The sequence below is a fragment of the Cercospora kikuchii genome, assembly GCF_019650295.1.
Source record: "Cercospora kikuchii DNA, contig_00001, whole genome shotgun sequence".
Lineage (NCBI taxonomy): Eukaryota > Fungi > Ascomycota > Dothideomycetes > Mycosphaerellales > Mycosphaerellaceae > Cercospora > Cercospora kikuchii.
Window position 1 is genome coordinate 3,206,841 of NW_025408582.1, and position 23,438 is coordinate 3,230,278.

The 23,438-nt window shown below is 53.2% G+C and overlaps 11 protein-coding genes across 12 annotated transcripts; 8 read left to right on the forward strand and 3 right to left on the reverse strand.

The window, feature by feature from the left end:
• Positions 1–118: 118 nt before the first annotated feature.
• Positions 119–1,099, forward strand: CKM354_000122600 (uncharacterized protein; the record flags this gene model as incomplete). The annotated part of the gene is made up of 2 exons (XM_044796343.1): positions 119–226; positions 275–1,099. 2 exons carry the CDS (start codon positions 119–121, stop codon positions 1,097–1,099), a joined length of 933 nt encoding a protein of 310 aa, XP_044652278.1.
• A 340-nt stretch (positions 1,100–1,439) lies between these two features.
• Positions 1,440–2,147, reverse strand: CKM354_000122700 (uncharacterized protein; the record flags this gene model as incomplete). The annotated part of the gene is made up of 1 exon (XM_044796344.1): positions 1,440–2,147. The coding sequence occupies one exon, from the start codon at positions 2,145–2,147 to the stop codon at positions 1,440–1,442; it is 708 nt and encodes a 235-aa protein (XP_044652279.1).
• A 360-nt stretch (positions 2,148–2,507) lies between these two features.
• On the forward strand, positions 2,508–3,871 carry CKM354_000122800 (uncharacterized protein; the record flags this gene model as incomplete). Its single annotated transcript, XM_044796345.1, has 2 exons — positions 2,508–2,649; positions 2,700–3,871. The coding sequence occupies 2 exons, from the start codon at positions 2,508–2,510 to the stop codon at positions 3,869–3,871; spliced, it is 1,314 nt and encodes a 437-aa protein (XP_044652280.1).
• Positions 3,872–4,516: 645 nt separating this feature from the next.
• On the forward strand, positions 4,517–6,019 carry CKM354_000122900 (uncharacterized protein; the record flags this gene model as incomplete). Of its 2 annotated transcripts, XM_044796346.1 has the most annotated exons (2): positions 4,517–4,755; positions 5,011–6,019. In XM_044796346.1, 2 exons carry the CDS (start codon positions 4,517–4,519, stop codon positions 6,017–6,019), a joined length of 1,248 nt encoding a protein of 415 aa, XP_044652281.1. The 2 variants fall into 2 exon arrangements, with proteins under 2 accessions (XP_044652281.1, XP_044652282.1); XM_044796347.1 differs by lacking the exon at positions 4,517–4,755 and having other exon boundaries at positions 5,036–6,019.
• Positions 6,020–7,406: 1,387 nt separating this feature from the next.
• On the forward strand, positions 7,407–8,342 carry CKM354_000123000 (uncharacterized protein; the record flags this gene model as incomplete). Its single annotated transcript, XM_044796348.1, has 1 exon — positions 7,407–8,342. The coding sequence occupies one exon, from the start codon at positions 7,407–7,409 to the stop codon at positions 8,340–8,342; it is 936 nt and encodes a 311-aa protein (XP_044652283.1).
• A 244-nt stretch (positions 8,343–8,586) lies between these two features.
• CKM354_000123100 (uncharacterized protein) lies at positions 8,587–9,302 on the reverse strand (the record flags this gene model as incomplete). Its single annotated transcript, XM_044796349.1, has 3 exons — positions 8,587–8,649; positions 8,702–8,992; positions 9,054–9,302. The coding sequence occupies 3 exons, from the start codon at positions 9,300–9,302 to the stop codon at positions 8,587–8,589; spliced, it is 603 nt and encodes a 200-aa protein (XP_044652284.1).
• A 349-nt stretch (positions 9,303–9,651) lies between these two features.
• On the forward strand, positions 9,652–11,994 carry CKM354_000123200 (uncharacterized protein; the record flags this gene model as incomplete). The annotated part of the gene is made up of 1 exon (XM_044796350.1): positions 9,652–11,994. One exon carries the CDS (start codon positions 9,652–9,654, stop codon positions 11,992–11,994), a length of 2,343 nt encoding a protein of 780 aa, XP_044652285.1.
• A 513-nt stretch (positions 11,995–12,507) lies between these two features.
• CKM354_000123300 (uncharacterized protein) lies at positions 12,508–13,965 on the forward strand (the record flags this gene model as incomplete). The annotated part of the gene is made up of 4 exons (XM_044796351.1): positions 12,508–12,554; positions 12,609–13,071; positions 13,129–13,760; positions 13,815–13,965. 4 exons carry the CDS (start codon positions 12,508–12,510, stop codon positions 13,963–13,965), a joined length of 1,293 nt encoding a protein of 430 aa, XP_044652286.1.
• Positions 13,966–15,237: 1,272 nt separating this feature from the next.
• Positions 15,238–17,095, reverse strand: CKM354_000123400 (uncharacterized protein; the record flags this gene model as incomplete). The annotated part of the gene is made up of 6 exons (XM_044796352.1): positions 15,238–15,285; positions 15,344–15,830; positions 15,880–16,190; positions 16,243–16,564; positions 16,616–16,777; positions 16,833–17,095. 6 exons carry the CDS (start codon positions 17,093–17,095, stop codon positions 15,238–15,240), a joined length of 1,593 nt encoding a protein of 530 aa, XP_044652287.1.
• A 1,567-nt stretch (positions 17,096–18,662) lies between these two features.
• Positions 18,663–20,409, forward strand: CKM354_000123500 (uncharacterized protein; the record flags this gene model as incomplete). Its single annotated transcript, XM_044796353.1, has 3 exons — positions 18,663–18,882; positions 18,936–19,394; positions 19,445–20,409. The coding sequence occupies 3 exons, from the start codon at positions 18,663–18,665 to the stop codon at positions 20,407–20,409; spliced, it is 1,644 nt and encodes a 547-aa protein (XP_044652288.1).
• Positions 20,410–20,787: 378 nt separating this feature from the next.
• Positions 20,788–23,275, forward strand: CKM354_000123600 (uncharacterized protein; the record flags this gene model as incomplete). Its single annotated transcript, XM_044796354.1, has 5 exons — positions 20,788–21,040; positions 21,090–22,000; positions 22,047–22,165; positions 22,232–22,641; positions 22,764–23,275. The coding sequence occupies 5 exons, from the start codon at positions 20,788–20,790 to the stop codon at positions 23,273–23,275; spliced, it is 2,205 nt and encodes a 734-aa protein (XP_044652289.1).
• Positions 23,276–23,438: the final 163 nt, after the last annotated feature.

Sequence of the window (23,438 nt, forward strand, 5' to 3'; positions counted from 1 at the left end):
CGTCCTCAGACTTGAGCCAATGCTGTGAGAGGTCGTTCAACATCTGTGTGCTCGACTTGAAGGATTTCGACAGACAAAGCAGCCAGTAAACCTACGCCATGCCTTTGCAGCGGTTACCATGGACGTTGTGACGGACTATGCTTTCGGCACAAGCTATAAATGCCTCGATGATCCAGACTTTGCTCCAATGTGGCCAGAGGCAGTCGATTCGGTGTCTGAGCAGAGTGTGAGTGATAAGAATGATACGTTTGGTGCAGGACTAATTAGTGGGCAGCACATGAACAAGCAATTTCCCTGGCTACTGCCACTCATGCGACTAACTCCAATATGGCTCGTGGAGGGAATGAATCCGCATGTTATGCGACTGATAAAGCTACAGATAGATCTTGCAACCCAGGTGTCAAAGCACATGAACGGGCAGGCGAACGACAACAAAGTCTCTGACCATCCTACGATCTTTCACGAGCTTCTCAAACCGGGCTCCCTTCCGGCAGAGGAACGAACAATCGAGCACTTGGTTGGTGAAGCTCAAGCTGTGGTCGCTGCTGGACAAGTGACTACCACCCATTATCTCAACACGACAGCGTATCATATCATGGCCCGACCGGAGATTCTGGCACAACTCAAAGCTGAGCTCAAATCAGTCATGCGAGACGGTAGTCTGCCGAGTCTACAAAAACTAGAACAGCTGCCATTCCTTTCTGCCATCGTGCTCGAGGGCTACCGCATATCCTATGGACCAACGCATCGCTTGCAACGAACCGCGCCAGATGAAGCGCTGGTGTACAAATCGTATGTGCTTCCAGCTGGCACGCCAATGAGCATGACATCAATTCTCATTCATGAAAACGAAGAGCTGTTTCCAGATCCAAGATCTTTCAAGCCAGAACGTTGGATCGAACCAAGTGGCAGAGAAAAGTTATCAACCTATCTGGTCAACTTCAGTAAAGGTACACGAGGCTGTCTCGGCCAGCATCTGGCGGCTGCTGAGATTTACCTCACGCTTGCGACGATCTTCAGCAGATTCGATTTCGAGCTTTACAAGACGACTCAAGAGGACATCGCCGTAGAGCGTGACTTTTTCAATCCTCAGCCATGACGCGGCGCCGTTGGGCTCCGGGCAATCGTTCATTAATCTAAAGCGGACCACCGCCGTGGACAGTTGATGTTAAACAAAACATCCTGCTGGGCGATAAAAAAGTTGTTCAGGAGGGATGGCGTGGGCAATATTCCTCGCCTTGTGTGGTGTACATCCTTGTTCCTCGTGTCGACGGGGCGTCGGTGTTGGTGCTGCATACATTCCAGGACCCCAGCGTCCGATATCATCGCCAGTGGCGATTTTGAAGCACTGGGTGGAACGCTAGACTCATTGATGACGATCCACCGGTGCTTGTACTGGACGACATGCATCTCAAGCGGATAGCAAGACTTTACATCGCTCAAGCATGAGATGATTCTGAAGCCCGCTTGATCGTTAAAGGCAATCCGTTGGCGGCCAAAGCATCCGCTTCCTCCAAGCACAACTGAAGCATCTGGTGGAAAATCTCCCCAGCAACCTTGCGGTCGTCCTCACTCATAACACACCCATGCTTGCCCATGGCAGCCTCCTTCATTGTCAAGCGGATACGCCCGACATCAATAGTGCGTTCTGATCGCACAACAGTCAAGATAACCAGAGCCAGAGAGAGGATGCTGATGTCCGTCAAATCTTCCAGATAAGTCGCAATGCGGCACGCGCTGTTTGCAACAACGTTTGGGATACTGGCAAGACGGTGTCTCAGGCCGTCACAAGAGCCCCCTTCTGTAATGGAAAGCGAGGTAGTGATGGCGAAGCTGAAAGCTTTGGACCTTAAGATGATAAGACCGGCCTCGCGATGCGTCTGGCGTTTGGCGCTCAGCAAGCACAGGATCCAGTCGGTGGTGTCTTCGCGAATCACCATCGCGACATTCTCGTAGATTTGGTTCCGCATCTCGGCGGGCAAATCATTGATCGAAGTCGCGGCGCTCCGGGTCTGGGTGTGCTGCAGGGCACCCTTCGGATCGCATGATAGCAGGTGCTGCGATGACAGGGAAGCGTTGATGGACTTGAGCGGTACGGCTTCGTCGTCCGTGGCACCGGTCACGGCGTTGCAGCTGATGTATGCCATCAGTCTTGTATTGCGTCGAAATTGCGATTGGGTGTGAAGTGAGTCGAGACGAAATGAAGCCAGACAGTGGGACGAGACGCGACGGAATCTGATGCAGGCGGCAGGCAAGTCAGGCAGTCACAGCTTGTGTTCGCGAAGCAGAAGGAGCTGGCTGGCAAGAACGCGCTGATCGGCAACTCCGCTGCCTTTCCACGCATTGTCACCAACACCAACACCTCGACCACTACCACCACTACCATCGCACCTGGCCCAGCCTCCGTCCTCTCCGCTACACCTCACTCTGCTCCAGTCCCGGTGCTGCTTCACTTCGCTTTCGATCTGCATGCCACTTCCAGTTCGCCCAGCTGTTCTTTCTTCACAATGGCAAAGCGAGCCTCTACCGTCATCTCCACCTCCGCTCAGGACGGCAAGCGCCAGAAACTCAACCCGGTGAACAACGCAACTGGAGACAATCGGGCTGCAGCCGCTGCTCCTGTTGACCTGCAGGCGCTGAATGCTCAAGGTAAGAGGGACTTGACGGTGCCGGACCACGAAATACTGACATGACACGAGTGCTCGACGCAGTAGCTACCACAACAGATCCGCAGCCTCTTTATGCTTTGATCCCTCAGGAGAAAGGATCTGCACTCTTAGTACAGCACACAGGCGTTCTCCCAGAAGGTGCAATTCCCCTTGCGCCAGTCTCCACCACAACAGATCCACGTCCCCTTTATGCCTTTCTTCCTCAAGAACAAGGACCTCCACTATTGATACAGCACACTGGCGATCTTCCAGAAGGTGCCATTCCTCTGGTGCCGATCAAGAGAGAGGATGACCATGTCGAGAACGCACTTGGTGCCATTCCTCTGGTGCCGATCAAGAGAGAGGATGACCATGTCGAGAACGCACTTCATCTCCGGGGAAGTGACGAAGCTCTGACAGAGAAGCCGAAGCATGGGCGTGTCATCCATTGTACAGATGAAGAGATCAAGACTCTATGCAACGCCAAAGCTCATGGCATGAGGGGTGGCGCTCTTGCTCGACTCTTCACTGACGAGCGGAAAAACACTAGAAACGTCGATGCGCAATGGCGCAAGATCAAAGACTCTCCGATGGCAGTAGCAGCCATAGCACAAGCCGGAGCGAATGCAAAGGCAGGCCCAGAGATCTGGACCGAGGAGGAAGACCAGATCTTATGCGATCGAAAGGCACAAGGTCTGACAACCCCCGCCATCGTCCAACATCTCACGAATAGGTCCGTGCCAATGGTGAAGAGACATTGGAACGAGCTGAGGCACACGATCATGGCGAAGGCAGCATTCCTCGCCGCCGGTAAGACTCTGGAGCCCCCTCCACCACCAGCAAAGGTGTGGACCGATGAAGAGAAGCAGCTTCTATGCGATGCGAAAGCAAAGGGCATCGCCAGCAAGGACATCCACATCAAGGGTAGGGATACTGCTTCAGTGCGGAACTGCTGGGACAAAATCAAGGACAGACCTATGGTGAAGGCAGCAAGGGCCGCGGCCGGTCAGCCTGAGCAGCAGAGACGCGCCCACCGCCGTTGGACCGACGAAGAGAAGCAGCTTCTATGCGATGCGAAAGCAAAGGGCATTGCCAGCAAGGACATCCACATCAAGGATAGGGATCATAGACAAGTGCGGGAGTGCTGGGACAGGATCCAGGACACGCCTATGGGACAGGCGGCGACTGCAGCCGCCGCCGCCGCCGCCACGACTGCAATGTAATTGGAGTGTTGACAACTGACAAGCCTAAGGAGAGGTATGGGAATGGGGCGAGAGGGATGGCATGAGCTGAGACGGATTGCGTTTGGCACGTACGGATTCCATTACCGGGGAATAATAAGCGTGGCGCGGTTGAATGTCGAGGGTAGCAGCAACAGCTTCGAGAGGTACTTCATGTTGTTTCAACAATCAGTCCTCGTCACTGCACTCGTCTCACTGCACGATCTTTCGCGTTGCGATCAGACTGCATGATGCAAGCGTCTGTGGAGAGCGCATGGGAGTTTCAGCGCAGACATGGAAGGAGGTGCAGTGTGATCTGGCACAGAGGCCGGGGCGCTCTTGCCTTGCCACTTCTGCGACTGCATTTCCTGCTTCGGCACCAATTCTCGAAGATCACCTCTTCCTGGAGACTGCCTATTCCTGAAGACTGCGTATTCCTGAAGACCGCCTCTTCCTGAAGACTGCCTACTCCTGAAGACAATCCGCTTCTTCAAGACCACCGCTTCCTCAGAACCGCGGCTTCCTCAAGACTACGGCTTTCTGAAGACCACCACCGCCGCCTACAAGAACACATCCTGTCAGCAGCCATCGACGACCGATTGCTGCTGTGGCCCACTCTGGTGCTCATATCAATCTCAATTATTTATAATGGCGAAGCGATCGAGGAACAGGGACGATCAAGAGGGATCCGGCGCTGCTGCTGCACGGAAGGTGCGCACCACGCCGGCGCCTGCAGCCCAACCCAGCGCCCTAAATACGACATATCCCTATTTGCAACCTGGGACACTTGCCAGTGTGCAGTCATCCGACTTCAGGATGATGATCGGAGGCCAGATGTATGGTATACTCCACCGTGGCCAGCCATTGCAGCCGCAACATACACCAGCGTAGGTACGGCCGCGGCTCCCATTGAAATCGATGGTGATTAGGATGATGACGAAGGCGACGCACAAATCATAGCAGAAGTTGAGCTCGATCAGATCACCCCCACTGCGAAATCAGACCATTCCGCCGCTGCTGGAGAGCTCTTCGGGTCGCCTGCAAAACCTCAGTCCCCAGGTATCACATCTCGGTCGTTTGATACGCCCACATATCCACACCCAGCGGCACCGTCACCTTGCTGTGAAAGCTGCCCTTCCCAGTGCTCCACCCCTCTCTCAGCACATCATGTCCGTCGCGAACAACGTCCAACCCGCGGAAAAGCTCCTGGAAGTGTACATCGCAGAGATTGCCGACATGGGTATTTCGTCAGCCGAATTGCAGCAATTCCGCCAGGGCGCTCGCACGGCGATAGAAGAATTTTCAAATAATAGCCCGCCATCGTCCAAAAATTCCAGCGTGATGCTGAGCGCTGCCGACTTTGGCACAGAGCGAGCCCTCGAAGATATGCTAAAAGACGACTACTCTGACCTTGTTGAGACTGCCGCCGACAGCGAATTCCCAAGAATGGTCGCCGAGCTGTACGAGTACAGCACAGAGTTGGAAGAATTCGGTACAGACGACCCCATCGCCTGGGAAACCCCGTTTGCAGGCTTCGCAATGCAGCTTTGGCGCAACTCCGGCATCACAGTAGTCTACGTTCGTCAAGGGCTGCTCAGCACTCTGCTCTGCATCCACCTCCCAGACAAGCTGACGGAGGCAATCCGTGCAATTTACAGAAAGACCAAGCTGCACCGCGTGCAACACCCACACCTGCACAGTGGAACAGTGCTGCTTTCAGAGGTGGAAAACCTCGCCAAGGCTCTGAAAAATGCTGTCTTGGAGAGCATGCTATCCAAACCAGCAGCATGCCAGCCGTGCCTGGACACACAGAATGTCCGCCTTGCTCAGCGGTGCGAAGTGATCGGCTGTTCATACGCCTTCCAGCACCCCAACAAGCTCACTTGCGCGCTGCAGCGAAGGGCGCACATGACGGAATGGCACGAAGAAGGTGAGATGCATAGTGAGGCTAACACGCCACTTTCTCACGTCGTCACGGACGCCGGCGTTCTTGTGCTCCCCATACGAGCAAGTCCGAGAACACTCTCGCATCGGCGACCGGCCACGAGAGTCGTTACCGACACCACCTTTCCGTACAAGCTTCCGCTACACTGTGTTTTCGCAGGAGGCGCGATTGACAGTCCGCACAATGTGGTGAGGTCACCGAGGTGACTCAATTGTCATAGAGAGATGCTGCGGAGCGAGGTTGAGGACCACATGAGTCAGTCGCCTGGCTGTCCACCGTGCAACATGGCGCCTATCTGCGCGGGTCGTGAGCACAGGGGTCTCACATGCGGAACGGACGACTTGGCATGGGCGACTCCCTCTTGCTGTGGCCATCTCGTCGCCCTCACTCACGAAGAGCTGGAGGCCATGTTGGAAAGCGACAGGTCAAAGTGATTCCGAAGTACGCAATCACAACTGTGCAGCACGCTGTCGTGAAGCGGCAGCAGATGCGAGCCCCTGTTGTGCCGACAGAGGCTCGGTCAGTGGCTGCTCTCGCGCTCTTGTGCGTTCAGAATACGGACTATCAAGCCGTCGGTATTAACACTCTCCTAGCTCTGGCCTACTGGACGAGCACTGCCCGTGTTGAGTACAGTCTGGCGCCACTGGAAAACTCCCGATGACGCGCCGAGAGTGTGAGCCTGTTTGCGCACAGCGTTTCCTCATGATAAATGGCAGGTCTACGAGCAAGGATCCCACTGGAGTAGAGCTGCGATTCGTCGTGCGGAGCAAGATGATCTCAATTGCACGCGATCACGACATGCTGTATTCGGTGATCACTGACAGCGACCGGACTGGAAACCAAAGGCTTTGCGCGGATCCTGAAGGAGAAATCTACAATGCTCTGTTGCATTGCGCGCTCGTATAATTGCGGCCAGTCCTCAATAGCTCCATAGACATATCGCATATGGATGGAATCAAGTTGGCCTTCGCAGACGTCCATGGTTCTGTGTAGCCTTCGAATCAGAAACGAGGGTTTGGCGTTACCTGATCTGATTGATCGGAGAGAATTCCATGGCTACGACGTGAGATTCTGGATTTCGTCTGCGAAACTGATTGCCCAGAGACTGTTTCTTGCGCCTTCGTCCAGCACTTGTTTCGGGTTGGACTCAATAGGTGTCAGAATCGTGCTTGCCATGTAGTGTAAGTACACTTCGCCGGTCAGCAACTTGTATTCGTCTCTGGTACCTTTCCACAGGGTCTCAAATGTGATGCTAAATACTCACCGGAATGGGAAATGTGACTCGAGGATTTCATGTGAAGGCCCGAACCGGTTCACTTGTGCGGGCTGGAGTCCAGCTTTCGTCATAAGATCAACTTGTTTCGACTTCTTCCTGTTCTCGCCACGTCTTCGCGAGGTTGACTCCAGAGCTTCGGGCAATGGCGCGAACATCATGCAAGCGTAAGAGGGGAAGCGACGATGAATTGGACGCAGTTGTTACTCTGAGAGCGGTTCGGGTAAGCCACAATGCAGTCAGTCTCTAGTTTCGAGTACTGACTTGTTCAGCGAAGTCAACCAATTCTAACAGCTCGTATTACTCGAGGTGTTGCTCGCATGCGACTCGAGGCAAAGCGCAAGGCCGTTCTCGACACGGTGGAGTTACTCGAAAACATCCTTGTGCACCTACCATATGAGGAAATTTACAAGTCACGTCTGGTCAGCAAGTACTGGAAGGACGTCGTAACAAACTCGCCTAGTATCAAGGAGAGACTCTTTCTGTGTAACTCCAAAGCTGCGAAAGAGGTCTGGCGCATCAACTACTGCAGGCCCGCGCATATCAGACTGCCGCCACCAGAACTTCGTGGATACCAGGCTGTGTCGCCAAATACCCCCATCTCTTCGCCACTACCCCGAGAAGAGCTGAGGAACTTCACATACCCACAATATGTGATAAACCACGATGAGACCATAACAGTTCGACCCGCTCGGCTCAACCATTTTCTTTCGAAGAAGGACATTGAGAAGCAAGTGATAGACGAGTGCCGCCACAACGGCATTGCGGAATTGGTCAAGCTTCGTCTCTTCTCCTCCGTTACCAGAGAGTTTGGCGAAACACTTCGGTTGCTGCGCGAAGCCGCAACGAGTGAGGACCTCCCGTTGTCAAGCTACCTGTGCGACCCCCCAGCAACGGCTGCATTCTACCACACTCAACTTGAAGCTATTGGGCCAAAAGGTGTAGCTTGGTACATCGAGAAAGATCTTAGCATAGTCGAAAAAGCCGTCGGTCTCACAACCAAGGATCTCATCCGAGGGTTTCTCGAGGACTCCGGAGACTTTGAGGTAAAGGAAGGGTCTTATAGCAGCCCATCGACCGTCATGAAACGGACTTCAAGTCTCAGCAAGCTCATAGACGAACTTTTGAATGAGGGTTGCACTGGTCTCAGCATGGATCCTCCGCTAATTGGGCTATTTGGAGTCACGATACCGAGTGAGCAGGAACGAGAAGCAGTCAAGCCATTCAAGGAGAATGCTGCGCAGTGCGGCGCATGAAGTGGCCGTTCTGAGATCGAAGCGATCGATAATCAGAACTTCGACTCGGAGGGTACCCAGAATTGAACGGATCGTGTTGGATTAGACACTCGGCTAATGGCTGAAGCGGCGTAGATGTGACCACACAGTGCTAATGGATGCATTGCGGCTGCAAATTTTCGCAGCAGGTCGCTTCCCATGCGAAAGTCTCGCTCTATATGTAGTCGTCATACGCTCATGGTTTTGTAGCGAGGCTACTGCAGCTTCACACGGTCCTACGGTCCGACATGACGCGAACGATACTTCCAGGACCGACCAATTCAATGAGCTGTTCAGTGTCAGTCAGCAAAAACCTTCTACCCTTATTCACTTCCACCAACCTTTTCATGCCAGCTCAGGAGAACACTCATCGCCTGGCCACCACCTTCCTGCGCTTGTCCAAAACTCCTCCCACCAATCTGGCTAAACCCTGTTGGCTGCGGAGTCACGTTTTGTGGCGTCCCTCGGCCTCCACTGGGGGCGTCCTTTGCCATGCCCTTGTACAAGTACTTCATGAGTGTGTCTAGCATTTCCGAACCGCCCTCTGATTGCGAAATTCTTTGGCAGATTGGCGTAATTTCTGCTTGTCGGATCGATTGAAGGATCTCTGTTACGGTCGCCAGGTGAATCGCCTTTGTCCCGTCAGTATCATCGCTCTTGTCCGGTGCTGCCTAGACCCTCCGCTCGGCCTACCTTTCCACCCTCTTCTGCTCCATATGGTACATTTTCCAATGCTCCTCGGAGCGCCCCTTCTGAGTCTCCGCCTCTGAGCAGCTGCTTTATTTGCCCCGCAAGTGTCTGTACATCTGCTGTCGATACGGGGGCGACTGCCGGTGTGAGAGTAGTGAGATCGAAGTTGGAGGAGGACTCAGGATCGAGGGCGTCAATGTCGATTGTGCGCCAGTTGATCTCGATGTTGCTGCGAGCGCCGGTGATCGACATATTGGCGGTGGTGAGAGGGCGGCGATATTCTTGTAGCGGATCACAAGTAGTAGACGCCAATGCAGCTTCACTCGGGCTGGTCGTGCCTGCCTGACGTTGCACGGGCAGTGGGGTGCATGATTCTTGGCAAGGCTGACAGGGATGTAAGGTCGGCAAGCGCGACGCGGGTCGCGATTCGAGTGAACGGGGGGAACAACTTACACACTTTCACTCTCACACTTTGGCGTCGGCAGCTTTTTTGGAGTATGGCGCATGCATCATGAGCTACACACTGACGACGACACGCGCGCAGACCGCACAGGAAGTGTTTGCGACGATGCGACAATCGACGACAACAACGGCACACGCGATGGATAAAGTTCGCGTGCAGGACGGGGATGATAGGAGTTCCGAGTCGGTCGACCTGAGCGCATTGAACGACAACGAGACCGACGACTTCGGCCGGCGTATCCTAGCACATCAGCGCGAGAAGCTTGCACAGCAAAACGAGCAAAATCGTCCGCTGTTCCCACGAGCGCGACCTCGCCCGTTGCGACCGAAAACATTGGACCCGCTGGTTACGGTGGGCGGAACATTAACCGAGAAGACGCGACCCAGTCATCAGAGGAACGCGAGCGAGGGGGACTACAAAGCCACTCCTGGGCTTAATGTGCCGCAGGAATGGGGTAGACGAGCAAAGCGACGAGAGTGGCAGCGGAGGTCCGTCTCTGACGAGAATAGGATCATCAGACAGGACAAGGACTCCATATTCCCGATCCAGACACTGTATACTGGCGACGATGGGTCTGTGATCAGTCCCGTCGTCAGTCCTGGAGGAGGCCTTATTAGGCCCAGCGTGGAAGACACACCGCCTTCGATGACGCGCAGGAGATTGATGTCAAGCCCGAGCTCTATGCGTCACATGAATACGACCTTGCCAGATGTACAGAGCGAAAGGGGTGATCTGAATTTCAACGACGAGAGCATGCTTGTCTCTACACCAGCAGCTGTAAACCGGAGGGACCGCAAGATCGACGCGATGATGAAAGGGGAGATAGATGAGGTCGAGAAGCAGGGTATCGCAAAGAGACGAGTATCGGAAATTCTGGAAAGGCCAGGCAGTGCGCCATCCTCCGACCTTGCTAGTAGGGTTGCGAAGCGGAGAGAAAGGCGATTGAGCGATAAAGAGAATGCAGCAGAAGCAGTTGATGCCGGCGTGGAGGCGACAGCTGCCGTGGAAACTAGAAAGACCCAAAGATCACACTCGCGCACCGATTCAATAGCACTGTTGAGGACGCTCGCACGAGTATCTAACAGCATGTCACCGCAACCAGCTGCAAGGACCGAGGAGCCGCCGGTCAGCAGCGGAACTGATGGGCTCGGCGCTGGTCCTGGTAAGACCGGCACAGCACGAGACCGACTAGAAGCGAGAAGGGTGCGCATCAATGATGAGAAAGCGAGGAGAGAAGAGGCGGCCGAGATCGAAGCAACGCCTGCACCGCGAGATCATGGTCGAGAGCAGGCGCATAAAACGCCCGTCGTTACTGGAGCATGGATTGATACGCCCAGAAGGCCACAGGAATCACAGCCGACCAATGCCACAGACGTCGCGAGCGACACGCTGCATTCTAGGGCATCCCCGCCCAAGGCTGCGTCGACGAACCATCGAACATCTAAGAGAGGCTTAGCGGAACCCTCTCACCCCAAGTCTGCTCTCGAAGCTGTTGTTGCAGATGCAAAGATGTCGCGCGATCCGCAACTTGGAGACAGCACTCTTGCTTCACTCGAGAACATTGTCAAGCCCGACTTGGAGAGAACGAGCTCTAACACAGTGGACGATCTTTCGAAGGACATTCCGACAGATGCTGAAAGCCTGAAGCATCTCACGCAATCCGAGAAGGACCGCAGACAGGAAGACCTAGCTTTGGAAGCTCTGAATAAACGCCTCAGATCGACGCGTACAACGATCAAGGATGCCGCCCGCGGTATTCGGCGTATAGAGAATCAGATGGAACAACTCCCGGAGGAACGAGCAAGTTCTGGAACTACAGCAGAGGAAGTTCACGAAGTATTCTACAACGATGGACAGCACATTCCACCTTGGCCGCGGCATCTGAAGCCATACACTCAACCGCACAACTCACGTACGATATGTGAGCACTGCGGAGGCTCATATACATCTGTCTATTCTGCGCTATGGACGGAAACGAGAGAGTTCTTCTTCACATACACTGGACCAGACCACGATCGGCCTAGACCTACTGCCATTGGGTGGGCAGTACTATTGTGGATCCTTTGGTATTTTGTCGAGTCGTCTTTGTGCGACCCATGGGGCTATAGTCGCATCGCAGAAGCTCACTTTCCATTTGCCCTTCCAGCTCTACTTTTCAAGCCATTCCGATGGCTAGGCTGGATGGAGTATCCCGTGGGACGATGGTTTGGGGAAGTGGTGTTTGAGCCCGTCCTCCACTTTGTGTCCGGTGGAGGGCTGAACCCAGCGCCGATGAGAAATCCCATCCCTGCGATTCCTGCCGGAGCTGGCGATAGAAGGTTATACGAAAGTGTCACGACAGGCACACCGTACAGCGAGTGGATTAGAGCGACTGCTACTGCCGTGTCGGCGGCGACTACGAGGTTGGCGCATAGTGTTGGAGACGCATTGGATCAGGCGAGCGCGGGTCGCATATGGGATGATGAGTATCTGGAATTGTGAGCGTTGATAGCGTTTGTTGCGGCTTGCGGCGTTTTGGGATGAGGGGTCATTGGCACGCGGAAAGGAGCTTGGAAGGTTTGAGTCTTTTCATTGCTGCTTTGCGCACGATACCACTTCGCGAGATGAGCTGATACGAATGATTATGCTACGCATGTACAACTTACACCCCAAACGGAATGGAACTTTTCCGGCAAAGACTTTTGTCGCCAGCACATTTAGTGTTCTGATGCTGCAGGGCTGAAGAACGACATGGGACGCTAGACTGACAAAGAAAAACAGAGGCAGGTATCAAGCTAAGCCTGGCCCTTGCCTATTTCCTCTTCTGTAGAGGCGATCCTCCATCAAGTAGCTCACGGGCTTGGCCTGCATGCTAACCCTCTGCACCTCCACCTCAGCCTTCGGACTGATTCCGCTACGAAACCATAAGAAGCACTGGAAGCTACCGGCGCAACATCAAGCAAGACAGCGCTCGGCAGTAAAGAGCGACCTCTTGTAGCAGACGTAAAGACCAAGATGCCGATCGATTTTCAGCTCACAGAAGCACAGCGACAGCAGCAACAGTGAGCTCCGAACAGCGTCTAAAGCGATGCATTACATACTGACATTACCCTCAGAGATGCTCGCAACTTCGCGACAAAAGTTTTGGGCGGAGCCTACGCAACATACAGCAAGCTTCCGACACAATCTGCACGCTTTCAAGCCATACGACCATTCTACCGCATTGCCACTGCTGGTGGACTCATCAAGGGTCAGATCCCGGTGTCTTTGGAAGGCACAAACGAAAGTCTGGTCGATGCTGCCATAGCGCTCGAGGAAATGTATGCTACGGATGTGAGTGTGACGTTGACTGTCGCAGGAACAGGTCTCGGCTTGACCCCGCTTATTTTGAGTGGGCATGAGCGTCTGCAGAAGGAATGTTTGAAGCCCTTCCTTGAAGCTGGGGAGGAAGGAGAGCCGTTGGCGAGTCTTGTCCATTCGGAACCGCAGGGAACTGCGAATTGGTTGGAGAAAGGCGGGAATGGACTGCAGACTACTGCTGTGAAGGATGGAGATGATTGGATTGTCAATGGTGAGAAGGTGGGCCTCTCGATGCTTGCATTTTGGCATTGCCTTGCACTGACAGTGACGCTGCAGCTCTGGACAACAAATAGCCCCGGTTGGGATTCCCGTGGCGCAGATCTTCAGTGCCTCGTTTGTCGACAGGTCCGCGAAGCTGGCGCGCCTCAGGATCCGCACGCCGACCCTTCGGCATCTATCATAGTCTTCTGTCTGACCCGGGAAACGATCGCAAACAACCTTTCAGAGGCCTATCAAATCCTCGATGAACCGGAGCTCGCTGGGCATCCTGCCACCTCTGGCCCTCACACTCGTTTCACAAATCTCCGGATCCCCTCATCCTTCGTATTAGCACAAGGGACCGCCGCAGCGCAACTCATCGAGCAATCTTTCACCGCGTCCGCTGCTCTCGTTGCAGCTTTCGCAACCAGCATCATGCGGTCTGCATTTGATGCAGCTTTGACCTTCGCGAAAGCTGACTCCCGAGGCGGAGCTGTGCCCATCATTGAACGGCAGAGTGTGGCAGACTTGTTGATGGATACGAAAACGCGGCTCGACACTACAAGATTATTGACATGGAAAGCTTTGCACGCTTTGGAGAAAGGTCCAGGAGATTTTCCTTCAAGACAGGAATTGTGTCTCGAGGCGAAGATCTATGGAAGCGAGAGTGCGGTCAAATCTGTGGTGGATTGTATGAAAATCGTTGGAATGTGAGTCAACGTTTTGCGTTTGTCATCAATTTGAGAGCTGACTTCTGCGTCTAGGACTTCGTATCGCACTGACCAACCGTTTGCGAGGTTGTTGAATGATGCGATGTGTCTACCTCTATTTGACGGAGGTAATGTTGGTGTGCGAAGGAGGCAATTCGAGAAAATTCTCAAGATGGAGAATTATGAGTCGACATGGGGTTTCTAATGCACCTGAGCTCGCCCAAGACGACCTCAATGGATAAGCTTTTCGTGTTGTGATGTTCAGCTGAGACATCTCAAAGCCATGCAGGTTCGCACAATTTGGGACCAGCCAATTACCCCTTTCTCTTCATATATCTCAGTCCATCTGCGCACTGACTCTCGGACAGCCAACAAGCCTTTCAGCGTCCCCGCCGAATGCTGAGCAACATCTCCCCTCTTCAACTGTGTCATCTCGACCGCACTCGGTTTCTGGCTTTCCGCGGCAGTATCGCACTAATTGCGTGAACCATGCCGTCAAGGCAAGTGCAGATAAGAAAGCCGTAACTCCCAAGCCGATCCATCCAGCTAGAGCGACATACTGCGCAATCACCAGATTCAGACACGCCGTGCCCGCCAACGGCAATGCTTGGAGCAAGAAACTCAACACCGTCAACAGAGCGTTTATCGAATGCTTGACATAGCGTTTCTTGGACTCTCGCCAGAGGGCTAGGTCTTCTTTCTTAAACTCGAATGCTAGACTGACGCCCAGGCATAGGAGAAACAAGGTCAGAAAGAGTGTCGCGCCAATGGCGGAGAGGTCGAGAACTAGCTTTGGCGTCGATGACGGTGAGGAGGAGATCGTGATGCTGACGAGAATGGCGCCGAGGAAGCCAGATGCAGTAGTGCCTGCGGTGAAGACTGATTGGTACCAAGTGATTATATTGAGGCTCTCGACTGATGGAGAATCTTCCTCTTTGGCCTTTGGGTGTTTTGCTTCTGGTATAGTGCGTCAGGGTCGAAGAGCTCGCTGTTGTTATCTTACGCACTCTTATCGTGCTTTACTTTTTTCGCTGATATGCCGCAACACATATTGTCTTCGTTTGGTCGTTGGTAGCGAAATTATTGGTGTGAATGACAGGCTGCTGCTCTTGGTCTACTAAAGTGCCCTTGACAATGCAATGACTCCACTGAGGATCGCTCAACTTTCGATGGACATGAGTTGACTTTCAGCTGGATCTTCACAGAGCAAGTCTGGACAACGCTGCATGCATCAGAAGCCACATTGTTGCTTCCCCGCTAGCTCATGACTTGCAAGCTGTTGTGCGACCAAGCCACACGGTGGTCTAGACAATGAGCAACTGCCTAATACAGCAATACTATCATCAAAATCGTCAAGGGTGTCGACCGCCGACATGAGAAGAGAAAAGAAAGCTGGATTTTGCAGCGGACATAGATCTATTCTCTGCTGCGATTGGCTCACAAATCGTCTGTGGACATGAGCTGAAAGTATAGAACATCATATCGTGAAGAAATAATTGGGGTTCTTGTCACCCAACTCCTTGACCTGTGTAAAGTGTCAGCGCGATGAAACCTCAATTATAAAAGCGTTTCAAGAAACTCACCTCATCAGCTGAGAGCCCTTCAGCTCTCCAATCCTCCTTTCCGGCCCTCTTATTCGCGTTCCTCTTACGCCAGTAGAAATGCATGCCGGTGAACAACGATCCACTGAGTCCAAGCAGGCCGATCGCAACAGCGTAGCCTTCGGTGTATACTGGGCCACTTCCAGTAAACAAGAATGGTGAGAGAACACCCGCAGCGTTACCGACTGTCAACTGGATCCCATTCGCAGTAGTCCTCTTTCCAAATCGTGGGTTGTTGGATGTGAACCAGGGCATCGCCATGCCGCAAGTCAGGAAGATACAACCCCCGACAAAGAAACAGCCCACAAGCGCGGCAGCAGGGTTGGCGTATGTGATGAGGAGGAGGTAACCGAGGATCGTGCCGATTGTAAAAGCCACGATGAATGGACCTCGAATTTGAATCTTGTCCGACCAGAATGAGCAGCCGATGTACAGTCCTGCTCCGAGCGCGTAAATGGGGATGGTCAAGCTATCAAAGTCAGTTTTCGACCTTGTTCTTCAGACGGTGCGAGACTCACCACTGGACTTCTGCAATAGAGTAGCTTCCAGTCTGATTGATGATCGTCGGCAGGAAAACGCTGAAGGCATAGAGCGTGGTGTTGGAGCAGAATTGGCAAGCTGCCATGACGTATACTTTCCAGTCAACGAAGGCTTCTTTTGCGTCCTTCATGGCGAACTCTTGTCCGGATTTCGTTTGACCAACCTCAGCCTCGCGCAACAAGACCATATTGCATCGGTCCTGTTCAGTCAAGAACTTTGCGTTTTCCGGCTTGTCTGCGAGAACGAATGGGATTGCAAAAGCAGTCACCACGGTCAAAGCGCCATTAATCTAAAAGAATGGTCAGTTGATGAGATTATAACAGAGATTGTGTGTTACTCGCTGCGAAAATCCATCGCCAGGCACGCCATCCGGCAGTTCCAGGTGGAGTGACATACTCTGGATCTCCAGGATTGACGTTAACAGGATTCGGATCGTTGTCCATGAAACCAATTCCGTAGGAAACCAGTCCTCCGACAGCTCCTGCGATCGCTGCAGTTGCAAAAAGATAAGCCATGCGCAGTGCGATGTGGCGCTTGTTGTAGAAGATTGTCAGATACACAATTAGGCCTGGGAACAGACCGGCCTCAAAAAGTCCGAGCAACAGTCTAATGGCAATGAGACCTGCGAAGTTTTGCGTGAATGCTGAAAAGGTGGCGACAAGTCTGTTACTTTGGTCAGATTGTGTCGTTCAAAGTGAGCTTCTTTCGACTTACCCCCAAGCCAGCGTTAATGCTGCGAGATACCATTTGGGCCGGAGCTGCTTCAGAACCATGTTGCTCGGCGCCTCGAACAGACAGTATGTGATGAACAGCACCGAAATTCCGATTTGATATTGATTGCCAGTGAGTCCGAGGTCTGCTTCCATACCGTAGAGACTTGTGAGTGATGTTAGTATATCCCATTGGGTAGTGGGGCTGGCCAGTTGCATACCGAGCATTACCAATCGATACTCGATCCATAAAACTCATCAAGTACATCCACATCACCATGGGGACAAGTCGCATGTCGAGCTTCCTCATCAACGCTTTCTCAGTCGCAGCATCGACGACAGTCGGAGACTCGTCAATGGCATGTTCGATGCGAGATGCAGAGCGGCTGTCACTGTCATCGTCCTTCTTTTCGTGCGTAGACGGTAGATATGGCGTGAGATCACCTGTAGCTGGTTGAGTTACGTTTTGCGAGATAGGCGACATCTTGGCAACTCGATCACGCCAGAAGTGCACGAAGAAGACGACCACGAGCAACGAGGCCTCTTTTATGATCGTTAGTCCGCATGGCCATGATGCATGGGAGAGCGCATCGTCCAAAACGTGGCGTCTGTTTGGACCCCAACCGTGCGCGGCATGCCATCATCCTAGAAGACCAAGCCTTGGGGGACGCTGGGCGTTCGGATCCGATATGGGGCTCGCTTGCGTGCGAAGGACTATGCTGCTGTTGTTCGGATAGGTTCAACTTATGCAACATGCATGCTGCTTCTCGGCAAAAATGCTGGAAAATGTGCTGTTCTTGCTGAATCCGTCAAAAGACTGCGGAACTGGCAGACAATTGAAAGTGGGAAAGAAGCTGAAGCATTCACAACAGGGTCGCATTCAGTCCTCGCACCACTCACCTGCCTTGGTTGCGATGACAATAGTCAGTACAGTGATCTGGGGCTCGGAAACATCTTCAAGTATTGTTGTACGCGTAGATCAATGCTCGTTCTTCACAAATCGCACCAGCGGCATCGAAGTGTGGTAGCGAGCTGAGTCCTTGGCCGCGGAGTAGGCCTCTCGGCATCTGAGCGGCAGTCGATGTTATGAGCATCTTGCCTACTTGACCGCCAGGCGTATTCCAATGCATCGTAAGGGGCGCTGTTGCTTCTTCCTTGGTTGAAAGCTGTGCACGAGGAGGTATGAGTGATGATGGATCGCACGTCGCTATCCTTGTTGTCAGTCAGGCGACGCCTTAGTAGCCGGAGTCATGGAGGTTCCATCGTGTGGCAACGCCTGCGGCTTCCACCGACATGACTGTAGACGGCGCATGGTAATGAGTGAAGTGTTATGAGGTGAGATGCGGTCTGGTCTCCCCCAGAATGTCATCATCTCGTCGGACAAGGTTGAAGGTCACGAGTTCTCGCAACGGCCTGGTCCGAGCTCGGCTGCACAGGCCACGTGTGGGGCACCATCGGAACCATATTTGCCGCGGTGGTGACGACTGGTCTTGCTTGCACCTCCCATCGCACCCTCCTTTACGTGCATCGTTTGTCGCCGACAAGATGCCACTGCCACTCCGTCCGCAGCACAGCACTTGCTCGCCGGCGCTTCTGGTTCACCCGGAGCCGCGTCATCGGCAGCGAGCCGAAGCTTGCCGTGCCGTCGAAACGGAGCGCCGGTCCAGTCGCGCGTGAGAGGCACAGCGACAAAATGCCTCCACAGCCTCCACGCGCGAGATCTGGAAGCGCACACGAGGGATCGCCACCAAACAAGCTTCGGTGCTCGCCTTGAAGAGGCTTGGTTCGTGTCTCCCGCGCAGCAAGCGCAGCTGCGCAGGTCGTGATGCGCGCCTGGCCGTCGTTTGGTCGTGGCAGCGTCGCCTTGAGTCTCCGCCTCCGTTGCCTCTTTGCCTCGTCATCATCGTCGTCGTCGTCCTATGCTTTGCTATTGACCACTTTTCTCCAGAGCTCGCGCTCTTGTCATCAACAAGCATCTCATATGCCAGCATAGGTGCAGCTTCTTGACATCTGCTCAGCTTACCAGCTAGGATCGTCCAACGACAAGGATCATGCGCTCCCTGGCAGCGCTGCCTTTGCTCTTGGCTTCGACCAGTGCTCTGCCAGAGCTCTCCATCTCGAAGCGAGATCGACACACCGGAGGACAGACGGACCTTTCTGCACGAGGAGTACCAGCGCCGTCACGTTTGACACGGCGGCAAGATGGATTCATCGAGACCAACATCTTTGACGTCTTAGCCTGGAGCTCTGGAGGCGCATATTACGCCAACTGTGAGCTGTGCAGCGTGTTCGCGCTCAGGGCCCATGTGCTGACTCTTCACCAGTAACTGTCGGTACACCTCCACAGCCCCAGACCGTCATCCTCGACACAGGCTCGTCCGACCTGTACTTCGATGCCTCTTCTGCGAGCACATGTGAAGATCCACCAACGGCAACACAAGCCTGTGAAGGCGGCACGTTCGATTCGTCAAAATCGAGCACATACCAGGAGGTTCACGCGGCGCCCGCTTTCAATACGTCTTTTGGCGATGGCTCTACGGCCTTGGGTCCATACGGAACTGATGTCGTTGGAATTGGGGATGTGCTCATCTCGCCTGTGCAATTCGGCGTAGCAACTACCGTGGACAGCACCACTGGTTTCTCCCTCGGCCTCATGGGGCTCGGTTACAGTAATAACGAGGCCGTCACGTCGCAACGTAACTTTTACCAGAACATGCCCGAGGTTCTCAAAGATGCGGGAGAAATCAACTCAAGACTGTACTCGGTCTTCTTGAATGGTGCAAGTGAGTACAAAGAAACAATCGAGTTGTGACCGCGCACTGACACTTGGTAGATGCTGGCTCTGGGACAATCCTCTTTGGCGGCATCGACACTTCAAAGTATACAGGCCCGCTTGCGACAGTCAACTTCCTCCCGCAGTTCTATGATGGCCAGGAACTACCTCTCAATTTTATCACCACTGTTACCGCTGCGAACATCACCCTCGGTGGACAGACTGCACAGCTGTGGAGCGGTGGCTCGCCCGGCGTGGAGGCATATAACCGCGATGACCCTGCTCTACCAGTTCTGTTGGACACCGGAAGCACTGCGTGGTCCATTCCACAGCGGTATTTCCTCAACTACATAGAACCCAACTTCGACTTTGTGGACAGGAGCGGAATTTGCTCTTGTGAGTACGCTAAATCTGGACCGTCTCTTTCTCTGGAGTTTGGAGGCAAGGTCACGATCACGGTCACGCCAGATCAATTCATCGTCCCGATCATCGACCCTACGACGAGGAAGCCGCAGCGTTACGACAACAAAGGCAACGAAGCTTGCATTTTCCTCCTTGCCCCGGATACTTCTGGACAGCCATTCCTCACTCTTGGCGATGCCGTTCTTCGGAGCATGTATGTAGTTTTTGATCTCGACAATGGCCAAGGTTCGATCGCACAAGCTGCGACCAACCCCGGAAGTCCAAATATCGTGACGGTTCAAGCCGGCCCGACAGGAGTCGCTGCAGCGGTTTCAGGAGTCAACACCGCGCCTGCCAACACAGTCAAAGCACCTGGCGAGGTGCAGTCTGGCACGGTCGCCTACTCAGTTGCCACAGCTGCTACGCCTATCGGAACTGCTACTGGCGCAGCTGCTGTGCCGGCAAGTGCGCAAGTCGTTGGAGGGTCTGGGACTGGATCTTCGAGTGAATCATCGTCTGCTGCTGCGACTGTGCTTAGCATTCCAGGCGCTGATTTCACCGTACTTGGGGTCGCGGCTGTTTGGACGGCTGGCATCGCGCTAGGCGCGAGTTTGATGCTTTGATGACAATGAGACGACAGAACCTGAGATACAGACAGCGTTAATTCTACAGCTTAGAGAGGGGAGCATATAGATTCGTGATCAGAATGCTTCGCTTGTCAAGTTCAATCCTGAATACTCCAGGCCTGTCACATTGGCTACAGTTTGTGTCGTGAAAATGCCAAGACTGAGCCCTGGGTTTGTGCCTGAGGCAGAAACGTCCGAGCGCTTGAGTGAAGGCCAGTTGCAACTTGGATATGAGCCATTCATCAAACCACCACCCTTATACATTTCAATATGCAATTTTCAAGAACAGCCTGACGAAGGAAATCTCTCGCCCATAATGTTCGTCACGACGCAGATGTTCTTGTACCGAGATACCTTCACGCTCACGCCGATGCAATGCCCAAAGCCAAGTCTTCCTCCTCGCGCCGTTCCAGATCATTCGAGGGCTGTGCGACCTGCCGCCGTAGGAGGGTCCGTTGTGACCTTGTTCGCCCACAATGTCTGACCTGCAAGGCTTTAAACGCTCAGTGTGACGGCTATGTCGCGGGAATAAAGTTCCTGCCGCTCGTTCGCATCAGCAGCAATGACCAAGAGATCGTCTCTTCAGAAGCAGATTCTGGCATTACCACGCGGAGACACCTTTACACAGGTATCGACCCCTACTCCATAGCTAGAGAAGTGTTCTGACAGCATCGCAGACGATGAGCGACGACGAATGAATGCTAGCATGGCTTTCTCTTTCCACGATACTTCAATAGACGCCAGTCTTTCTGAACTGGATCAAAAGAGTAAACTCAAGAACGGTGCAAGTGATGGAGATCTGGCTGTAGGACCATTCGCTGTCTTGAATTTTGCTAAGCCTCAAGCACCTCTCGAGGCAATAGAAGAAACGACGACAGAGACCCAACAAGCTGCTGTGTCACCAGTTCTGGACACACCACTCACCATTGACTCGCTTACTGGGCTCGATGATAGTCTGCAGTGGGCTGATTTGTTTGGGTTCGGCTCTAATGGCATGTTCCTCGACAATGATATTTTCGACCCAATGCTGGACTTGAACAACAACACGAACATGATCTTCCCCAATCAAGACACGGCCGATGGCAGGGAGGCCAATTCATTCATGCTGCCACCTCACCATGGCGGGACGGAGTCGGATTTTGTGGCCGCCAACACGTCGAACTGGCAAGCCGTAAACGAGACAACAGTGTTGAGCGAAGCACAGCAGCTACTCAAGCATTTCAGGAACAATGTAATAAGACGAAGGTGCAGCCTGCCGACCACATACAAGTCGCCGTGGTATGTCACTTTGCTGCCTGAAGCCATCAACACACTTGCACATCTGAGCTACCTGGACACTCCTGTCAGCTCCGCGAAGAAATCTAACTTGTACGGAATACTGGCCATATCTTCACAACACCTATCGAGAAACCCTTCATTCGATTGGCATCCTGACAGAGATCTCGGATATTGGTCACAAGTTGCAGGGTTCTGTACACGAGAGGCGAAATCCCACCTCCACCATTCACTTCAACACGAGTTCAGCGGCCCGGCGAAGGCGAAGTATAAAGACCAAATGAGCGCAGTCTTCAGTCTTTTAGCACTAGCAGTAAGTGTACACCTTGTTCCAATGGTCGATAGTTCTAACAAACAAGGTCATCGCCGGCACCTCGGAAGACGCTCGCTGTTACCTTATCGACTGCGAACGGCTGATGAGATATCGGGGGTTAGCTAAGCGTACGATATCACGCAAATGCCGGCTGCTTCATCACATGTAGGTCACAATTTCATTGACCAATGCATCAATCGAGCAAATTCTCACTAACACGATGGGATACAGGTATGCATGGTACCGCATCATAGGCGAAAGTACATACGTGCTTCACGAATACGGCGGAGGTACAACACCACAGAGTCTGCAATTTGTGGTTGGAGCCGTACCACCACAGAGCTCTACCCAAGAAAGCGGACCTGGTAGTCGCTTGGACGACTTTCTTCGCCTGGAGCTACGACCTGAGGACAGCGACTTGGACCTTTCGCAGATGAAAGAGCCAGAGCTATCTCTTCGAGATATACACCTGGAGGATTCTCGCACGAACTCGGCGACCATGTATGATCAGATCTTTGGCGTTTCTGAGACTTGGCTCAGCCTCGTGTCACAAACTACTCGTTTGGCAAATAAGATGGATTCGGTCAAGGCCAATGGCGCTACGAATGATAAGATCGCTCGACTGTTGCAACGACGTGCTGGTGAGTTTAGTCCGTTTTGCCTTGGTTAATCGCATGAACTATCGTTGAGCGTATTGCGCATCCAAAACGTCACTTAAACAAAGTACCTTACGACACATGCTAACACTTTATTCACACTTCAGCAAGATTAGAAGACATGATTTGTTCATTTGCAGCTCAATTCGAACCGATATGCAAAGGCGAGCAGTGGGCAGCAAATAGTGCCATGCACAATGCACTGAACTCCGGCTTGGTAATCCTTTTCTACAGACGCATACGTAATGTCAATCCTTGGATACTTCAAAGTCATGTCGACGACGTGATCGCTGCCCTCGACGCCTTCGATCAAGCATTGTCGAGCAAAACGTGGGAAGGACCGGGAACGCCATGGCCTGCGTTTCTCGCAGGATGCGAAGCTGAGACACGTGAACGGCGTGATCGGTTGACGAACTGGTTGGAGAAAGCAGCATCGATGACTGGATTTCATTCCTATGAGCAGGCCAGAGATCTTCTACAAGCTGTTTGGGCGAGGCGAGAGAAGATTCAGCTTGATTTTGACGCTGATAGTTCATCTGAACATGAGCCAGCGGGATCTCTGATGACAAGCTGGGTAGAAATATGCCGTGAGCAGAAAACATGGCTGATGGCCTTTTGAGCACATACCAAGTCAGACAGCCCATGGCACAATCTCGAGGCTCATGCGAATCGGAAAGTGTCGCCGAAAGCGGCAGGTGCAGCCGACGTTCCACCTTCTTCGCGGGGTTTGGGCCTGCACTCGGCTCCACCGTCAACACTTCAGTCAGATGCTGCCATCAAAA